Genomic DNA, 10,007 nt, shown 5'->3' with positions numbered 1-10,007 from the left:
GTCTATTTTGTGTGGTCTATTTTTGCAATTACAATTTAATAAAGCAGACACCGGATGAAGTCTACTAGGATAGTTGACTTCTTTTGTTGTCTTCCTTTGTTAATTTTTTGGTCAGTTTTGCAATTAAAAACATAGAACAAAGTAGACTTCTTAGAAAGTTTCAACAAGTTAACTTCGATTACAGTCTACTCTGATTATTTTTGCAATTGACCAAACCATTGACTTTGTAGTAGATTTCTAGCTAACAAGTAGACTTCATCTATCCGTCAACTAGAAAAAGTAAACTTCGTTGTGGTTAGTTTTGCAATTAACCAAGTTTGACTTTCGCGAAGTAGACTACGTACGAAGTCTCCAGGAATGTTGACTTCGTTTGCAGTCTGCTGTGGTCATTTTTGGGGTTGACCAACATTTTAATTTTTTAACTGGTAGACTTCTTTTGCAGTCAACTAATTAATTTTATATCAATAATATTACGGTCAATGCTTTTATATTTTGGTCAACTCCAAAAATAGCCACTATAAAAGTCTACTCTTTTATTATCGTGAGAAGACTTCGTCCGGCAGTCATAACTAAAAAGTCAAGAATTTGGTCAATTGCAAAAATACACCTTAGTAGACTGCAAACGAAGTATCCGACGGAAATATTATAATGCAGTCTGAACCATATTTTTTTGTTTTCAAATGAAATTAAGGAGACTGAAATTCCAGTCTACGGGCTCGAAACTTGATACATTTTAATTGCAAAACTGACCACATAGTAAACTTTACATGATATTATGACGATTAGACTAACAAATGAAGTCTAATTTCGCAAAAAATCAAGGAAAATCACAAAATCTACCGGAAAATAACCTTATCGGTGGCTGTTTCGCAATGCCAAGCACTAAGGACGTCGTCTTTAGTCACCACAGAAAAAACCCAACACCAATTTAATCACTATCCAAGAATCACGACATATAACAAGATGAACGCATTTGCAAATTTTCTTGGATTAAAATAGAGAGGAGATGGAAGAAAATGAAGTTCTCATAGCATTGTGTGTTATTTAAGCTCACAAATTTGGGTTGTTGAAGCATTAAGAGCTTCAAATTTGGTTATTCATGGTTGTTGGAAAATTGATGGCGGTGGCACAACCGTAAATAAAAGAAGAAGATGAGGATATGGATGTAATAAACATTTTCGCAAAAAATTTCAAAGAAATAAGAAATAATGCCATTTTTGTGAATACAATGAACACATAAGGATTTAATTGGGAGAAAGTGTCAAATGTTGGAGAGAGAAAAAGAGAGATCTAATCTTGCAATTGACTCAAATTAGGGGTGTAGTTTTGTAAGCACCCCAAAAGATACGCGCCTACGCATAGATTCATCAGATTAGATGTAAGTAACGCTCCTCAAAATTTCAACTAGCTCACCTAACATATTTCTTACAACAGTTTTGTTTCTCTTTTACAATAGTGATTGATTTCCTCTCACGTCAAATTATTTCTTCTATTTAGAGGTACCTCTTTTGACAACTTGCATGGGGTCCTGTTAGTATAGAAGTATAGGGGGAGAAAGCAACCAAAATGGGTATCTTAACTAATATAAACCATGTTTCAAAATAAAGGTCTATTACTCGAATACATTACTAATAATATATGGACCCTCTCTATGCATCTCTAATGTGGACAAGAAATGTTTCAGTTTTTTCATCTTGTCTGCATCCAAATTTTATACATTATTTAATTCTTAATGGTCAAATCAAGTCATTTTCTACTTCACGTACGCGATCGACAATATGTAAATACATGTCATAAGAGAGAAAGAAAAGTATTGACATATGTCATAAGTCATAATCATTATCTTCTCTCTCTAGCTTCTTCATCAGAAAGTTCCATAAGACTACAAAAATCTCATGTCTGGGATCTTTGTTTTGTACTTTGCACTGAACTAAAGATATATATATATATATACATGTGAAGTATTAAGTACAAGGTTATTTTTGTTGCTTAACTTGTAATATAGTCGTTTGAACAATTGAGTTAGTGATCGCGGAGGAAAAAAAAACGAGTATGCAACAACTTATGAAAAGTTTTTTGTTTTGTTTTGTTTTTATTGGTTGATTTGATATTTTGGATTGATGGTCCCTTTCGATTTTGTGATAGAAATGACACGTGTTAACCAGAAATGGAAAAAGCATCAATGCAAATATTTCATATCTTGAACTAACATCTCACTAAAATGTATTATTGGGATATTTTATAAGAAAAACATGGCACTACAACAGAATGGGATACACACAAACGACGACAGCCATACGCGTGTAACATGTTCAGTTGTCAATTACGATGATGATCATGTTCAGACAAAGGGTGGACATAATGACAATTCAGGTTTGGTCCGCGACTATTTCGTTAATGCAAATTTATAGCTGGATTGATTTTCGTATGACTTTTATTTGGGTGTAGATTATATTAGCTATAAATTACAGTATTTTTAATTTAAATTAATATACATTAAAAAATATTATCTATAGATTTTATTTAAAATTAAGCTGGTTCACTCAGTTGGGTTGAAATAGTTTTGAATTAATTTCAATTTATTTCGGGTGGAATTAAATTTCGTTAAAAAACCATTATACAGGCCTAATTTAATATTACATATTATGGGTCTCAAATCAGGCCTGAATCAAAGCCCAATTAGGCTGTAGACATATTGGTCAACCATATCCTAATTTCTCGTTTCGGACATAGTCGCTTTTTTTTTTGTCTTCTTCTGTTTTATATATGGATAAATGTACTTATTCCCGAGCGGTTCTTGATATACGTATTTGATTAAAATTTCGGATTTGTTTCTCTAGATTATGGGTACAAAATGGGTTGGTTTCTTAGAAAATTTAAATGTTCTTAATGTTAAGTTATAAACATATATATTATATATACAACAAGAAAAAAATAACACCAACTTTACAAGTTGCAAAAAAACGAATAAGAAGTTAAGCTAAATTGTCATATAGTGATGAAATGTTCCTTTTTGGCCGGTCTCTCCCGACCAATCCGACGTGAATTTTGATGTCCTTTCTCTGACCAATCTTACGTTTCATGAGAAGACCCACGTTCCGGCCACATTGATCCTCTTCGCTTCGGGCATTAGGCACGCACTAAGTTTTGTTGGAATTTATCACCGAAACATTTTTGTATGAATGGTTCGTGTATATTTATTCTAGCAAACACGCTTACAAAAGAACAACATAAACCTTGTAAATCTCTACGAAATTTTGTCTTAAATGATCAATAGAGGTACAACTTCTACAAGAAATATCTAGTCAGCAACACCCATTCCGTTATCACATTCCTAGCTAGATATTCTATTGTTTTTTTAAAAAATTCTGTTGATATATAGTAATATATACTTATGAATTCAGAAGAAATTTTTATTGTTCTTTCAAAATTGGAAGGTGCATGGCTAACTGGCTATAGATGTAAAGTTTTGTTAAGCAAAAATATATTTTTGTTTTCATGTTCAGAGCAAAAATGCATTTCTGTGTTAACAATTACGATTATAAATTTAAAGTTATCTGATTTGGTAAATAGTAATTTGCGAATCGATGACTGATAACGGGTGGTCGAGAGTTTGCAGCAGGTGTTCATAAGCATGCAAACATAAAGGAATATATTGTACATCACTAGTCACTAGTCACTAGTCACTAGTCACTAGTCACAAATATATATATATATATATATATATATATATATATTTTTTTTCTCGAGCTTTCATATGGAATTCCATATTTTGTGTTTGTATTTAGACTAGCTACGAAAATATTATTCACTTAATATTTTGTTATCAATATATCTATAAATATTTTACAATTAAAAATTCTACCATTAATTTTTTTTTTGAGAGCAAATATTTGTTGGTTTCGAAATACATTAGAATGTTGAAGAATTGTATGCTACTTGTTCATGTTTTCAAAAACTGATTTCGTATTTTTTTGTTCATTCATGACATTCATTGCAATTTTCAATTTCACGTTCATAGCAACGTTTTTAAAAACTGATACTAATATATATGATACACTCATGACTCATACATACACATATCAAAAAAATGTAAATCAGAGTTGGCATTTTATGATTCTTCATTAGAACTTGTGTTCAAATCATGTATCTCTTGTTATGTTTTTAGTCCTCTCTGAACTGTTAAGTAGTTGTTTGCTATGACTATAACAAACTGTTAAGTAGTTGTTTGCTACGATTAAGTAATCGATATATTCCTACCAAAAAAAAAAAAAACTAAAACGTGAAAAGAGGATATTTGAAGAATTAAAAGATAGTGCGACACAAAATTGTTCTGTTGTAGTGATAAGTTATCTTGTCACATTTAAAGATGTGAAAATGAAAGAAGAAGAAAAAAACAAGAATATTACATACGAAGTACGGATTGGTGCAGAACTCAGAATGAAATCTCGATCATACATTCATGTTATATTCATGGAATAATGCTTGGAATAATGCTTAGATTTGGTGCCAACAAGATGAAAAAAAATAAATGGATGTGTTTTTTTTTAAAACTCTAAAGGTAGAACAAAAAAAAGAATGGACGAGATGACCATTGTTTATGAATAGTTCTTGCACTTAAATCATCTTACACCTTTTTAATAATTAAATCAGTGGTTTTACAGAGATTGACTCGTCAATTGATCAATTTCCGAATCCTCTAGATTAGATATCAAATGTCTTTTGCCAAAACCTTGATATTACTTAGTTTCCGTCTAATTTGATCTAAAACTTTTGGATACATAGATAATATGTATCAGTTTTCAGACAAAAAATATCAATAAAGAATCAAAATTATATTTGGTGTGGTTATGTTCCTTGCGTACCATAGAGTTATGGCGTTTTTGTTCATAGATAAATTTAAAATAGACAAATACCCTAAAATATTACTAAATTTACTCTTTACTCTATATAAATTTTTTATTTTTGGTTTAAATACTAAATTAATACCAAATATATTTTTTTTTCCACAAAAATACAAAGGTTTGAAGCAAAACGTGTTAGGTAGAGAAGCTGAAAACAATGTAAAAAACTAATTTACAAGTTATTTTCCTATATCAGTATCCACTTATCAGCCATATGATTATCATTATCATTATCTTTACTTAATTATATATCAATTATTATTATCTAATCATCATAATACACAATGGGAGCACTTAGTTTGACAATTCTACAATAATATTTATTTTGCTACATAAAGTTGTCTGAATATTTTCTTTGTTTATCAAACAAACACACAACTGCTGTAAAGTTAGAAGCAAAACATTCTCAACCTCTGATTTAGAGAGCTTCTCTGCTGAGGTCTAGTGGGTTCGATCAACTTGGTCCTTTAATTTTAATTTTCTTCTCCATTTCATTTTTTTTAATATAATATTTTCTTCACTTTCCTGACTATTACCGTGTGTAGTACACTGGAGCTCGTAAATAAATAAATAAAAAATTATAAAAAAAAAAATTTCAGTCTTATATTCGTCCTACGTAATATAACATGTACATCTATATTCTACCTAGTTAAATGAACATCCATCAATTAATGAGATCTAAAAAAGTCACCATCACTTTAAAGAAACTGAAAAGAAAAATCAAGACATCCATTAAATATTGGTTTAGCTGCAAGCTTAGTCAGCTATGAAAAATATGTCTATTCACAAAACTAAGCTTTTTTTCTCTACCTATAAATATAGCCTAAAACTATCCCACATAAGCACCACACATCCCAAAGGTTTTACGAATATAAGCCAATTTCACTAGCTTTGCTTTAACATTTTCTTTGAGACTCTCAAATGGAGATGGATATGAATGCTCAAGAGACGAAAGCAGGGTTCTTTCAAAGGCTTAAGGATTTCTCTAGCAAGCTCAAAGACGGTGTCACCAAACGCATAAAGAATGTGCAAAAGTTTGGGAAAGATGATCCAAGACGTATCATCCACTCCATGAAAGTAGGGGTTGCTCTCACATTAGTATCTTTGTTGTACTATGTGCGACCACTCTATATCAGCTTTGGGGTTTCGGGTATGTGGGCAATACTAACTGTCGTCGTAGTCTTCGAATTCACTGTTGGTAAGTCTATCAAACCGAATCAGTTACAAAACGTAATATTTGAACATTCTGATAATAACAAAACAACTAACTAAAAACATTTTTTAATAGGTGGAACACTTTCCAAGGGTTTAAACAGAGGTTTTGCAACATTGATAGCAGGAGCGTTAGGGGTTGGTGCCGTACACCTAGCTCGCTACTTTGGACACCAAGGAGAGCCCATAATTCTTGGAATCTTAGTGTTCTCACTAGGCGCAGCTGCAACATTTTCGCGGTTCTTCCCAAGGATTAAACAGAGATATGACTACGGGGCCTTGATATTTATACTCACGTTTAGTATGGTTGCCGTTTCGGGTTACCGTACAGATGAAATATTGGTTATGGCATATCAAAGGCTATTCACTATTCTCATCGGTGGAACGATCTGCATCCTTGTGTCGATCTTCGTTTGTCCTGTATGGGCTGGTGAAGATCTTCACAAGATGATTGCTAACAACATTAAGAAGCTCGCTAATTACTTAGAAGGTGACTTAATGACAAAATAATATCCAACATTTTGCGTTCTTTATTAGTTAATTAATGAATATTTTTATAAATCTATAACTTATGCATGCATACACGCTTATTTTCTAAAAAAGGTTTCGAGGGTGAATATTTTCCACTGTCGGAAAAGATTTCGAAGGAGACAAACTCGTGCGTTCGAGAATACAAGAGCATTCTAACATCAAAAGGCACTGAAGATACTTTGGTATATATATGTAATATTGTGATCTAAATTATATATATATATATATATATATATATAATATATATATATACTAATTAATTAATTACTGGTTTTCTTTTGCAGGCGAATCTTGCAAGATGGGAGCCAGGGCATGGTCGTTTCAGGTTAAGACACCCATGGAAAAAGTACTTGAAGATTGCAGGACTCGTTCGCCAATGTGCCTTCCATTTCGAAATCCTCAATGGCTACGTTCTTTCTAATTTTAAGGTTCGTGTGAATCACCTAAAACGCCATTTTTAGGGAATTTAAATTGTTGTTAATTATATTTATTTGTTATGTGAGTCTGCTTCTATTCCTTTTTAGACTATCAAAAATTGCGTATAAATGTCAACCTCTAAATGACAAAAATGATCCTATACAATTAGTGTTTGCAACAACACATATACTCTTCCATGGAAATTAATTCTATATATATTTTTTTTTCAACAAGATTTTTTTTTTAAAATTCTGTCGGTTTTTGTCTTGTTGAATGAAGGAAGTTCATATTTTTTTTTTTTTTTAGATTTTTATGTAATTTATAGTAGTTGATGTTAATAAATTGTACAGTTCAATAGATAGAGATTGTTTAAATTTATTATGTAATTCAACGTTATATTTTTTTTTTTTTGTGTGAAAACTCCGTAAAAGTTCAGTTCTTTAAATATATAAACAACGAGAGTATCAATGAATAAATTCATAAAAGAAAAAGAACTAAATGTTATACCCGATAAATTGTTAATAACTTAAGCAGGCACCAGAAGAATTCAAAAGTAAGATTCAAGAGCCAATAGCAACTATGAGCAGAGAAGCTGGTGAAGCACTAAAATCCATAGCCAAATCTATTAAAACAATGAGCAAAGACGACACTGCTTCAGTGAACGCACACATTGACAACTCCAAAAAGGCAATAAAAAGCCTAAGGATTGCACTCAAATCTTCTTATCCGGAGACAGAGAAAGATCTTTTGGAGATCATTCCCGGAGTCACGATGGCATCAATCCTGATCGAGGTCGTGAACTGCGTCGAGAAGATCTCTGAGGCTGTGGAAGAATTCTCTAGCCTTGCACACTTCAAAGAGAATCTGGATCCAAACTTATCAGCGGAGATAGGACAACATCAGTTACTTCACAGGGGAAGTGTAAAGCCGGTTCTAGATGGTGATCATAACGAGGAAGAAGACAATAGCTCTCCTCATGTTCTTATCACTATCCATGATGAACATCCACCAACGACCACCGGGAAGAACAGTTTGGGAGCAGAAAAAAACTAATGTCCTGTAATTATTTTTGTTCATTACCAAACTTTCAAATAAATACTCTTTGAAGAGAACTTGTTATAACAGTATTTAGTATATAAGAGACATCGATCGGCATTAATATGATTTTCGATTTCAAAACTATATATAAATAGAAATAGAAATTATAGAATCAAATGTATAGCTGATTTTCTACTTAACATTAGATGTCATGTGATAGGATACACACATGCTTACTTAAGTTAACTTAAATATATAAAAGCATGACGGCATCGCAATATTAAGCCTTTTAATGAAAATGTAGTTTAATTGAAGAATCGATTTTCTTGTTAAACCACACACGACGCAGTAGTGTCTGACTTATAGATTGACCACACATGTATGACATAAAGACTAAAGAATAAAATCATCTTTGGGATCGAAAAGCTCAAACCGAGGAACCTTTGCTTTGTTTGCAATGATATAGTACTGTTAACAACAGTATCTTAATTAGTTTAAGTTATGAACATATATATATATATATACGAATCTGTCTTCAAAAGATCCTGATGAATATACCTGGCCACTTTAAAGAGGAGAAAAAGAGCAACACGTAAGTAGGTCATGATTATGTGACTAGGCAATTCAACTTGGATCCCCTAATCTGATTATGTAGTGCATTGTAAGGCTGAAAATTCTTAAGCATGAAGTTTTACTAGCTTCGTCGACCCATTAGTTGTACTATATATTGTAGACTTTTTAGTATAGCAAAGTAAGTTATAAGTATCATTAAATGAAGTATATGGACTAAGAAATTAAGTATGAAGTATTGTAAAGTTACATGCAAGTATGAACTAAGATATTGAGTATGAACCTGACAATCTATTTCAAACTCAACTACTTAATATTGATTTATTATCTAATTATAACATCAAAAGTAAATTTAGAAACCTTTTGTTGGTGTAACCACCTAAAGAAGATGACTATATCCGGACATATCACCAATTTGAGACAGAAATACCGCATGCTGATAGATTTGGTGTCCAGGCTGAGCTGTTCTATCAAATGTAGACTTGAGGTTGTGGCCTTGGAGCAGCATTGATGATATATTTTTAATGGATTTTTGTTTCTTCACTTCTATAACTTCTTATGTTTTTGCGTTTGTCTTTCCATTCATATTGAAAGTTGATTATTTTGTTACAATAACAATTAACAAGTACCAAAATATTACTGATCGTTTTTTGGGCATAATGGGACATGATGGAGCTTGAGATTTGTAAAATCGTAGTATGTGAGTTGGCACTCCAAAATGCTCAGCGACTATCTCCTACTAACGTAGGTTGGGATCAGGATCATGCTCTGAAGGAAGCAATAGTTTTGAAAAAGTAAACTAAAAAATGACGAAGCAGATTAGGTAAGGAAAAATGGTAAATTTCAAGCCGAACAATTTATAAAGTGTATTTTCCTATCCAAACAATTAAGACAATGTATATGTCAATCTGAATCATTAAACAAATTCAAATAAACTACCAGAACATTAGTATGTCAAAATCAGCATTGACTAAATTAATCATAGTCAACTGTCAAAAATAATGACGTAACATGATGTGGACACTGACGGAACATGATTAGAATGCTGACGAGACATATTAAAATTATGAAAATTACCCTTAACAAAATTAGTACGATCTTCTTAACCAAATAAAATTTTAGATAAAAAATTTTAAAAATATCTTTTAAATCAAAAAAAAAAAAATATATATATATATATATATTAATCTATTGCATAATTAATTTTAGTGAATATTTTCTAATAACAGTTATTACATTATTGATTTTTGTAACACAAAATATTATTATTTGGATAAATTAATTACAAAAAAAACTTTTCTTAACACACGAAATCAATGATTTATCATCCTATTA

The 10,007-nt window shown here is 31.4% G+C and overlaps 1 protein-coding gene across 1 annotated transcript; it reads left to right on the top strand.

Moving 5' to 3' along the window:
- Positions 5,777-8,141, top strand: LOC104764924 (aluminum-activated malate transporter 8-like). Its single transcript, XM_010488534.2, has 5 exons — positions 5,777-6,102; positions 6,193-6,606; positions 6,720-6,829; positions 6,932-7,075; positions 7,599-8,141. Exons 1-5 carry the CDS (start codon positions 5,826-5,828, stop codon positions 8,115-8,117), a joined length of 1,464 nt encoding a protein of 487 aa, XP_010486836.1. The 5' UTR covers positions 5,777-5,825; the 3' UTR covers positions 8,118-8,141.

The sequence above is a fragment of the Camelina sativa genome, chromosome 19 (assembly GCF_000633955.1).
Source record: "Camelina sativa cultivar DH55 chromosome 19, Cs, whole genome shotgun sequence".
In the NCBI taxonomy this organism is placed as follows: Eukaryota; Viridiplantae; Streptophyta; class Magnoliopsida; order Brassicales; family Brassicaceae; genus Camelina; species Camelina sativa.
Note: the sequence above shows the minus strand (reverse complement) of the source record. Positions and strands in the feature narration are given on the sequence as shown.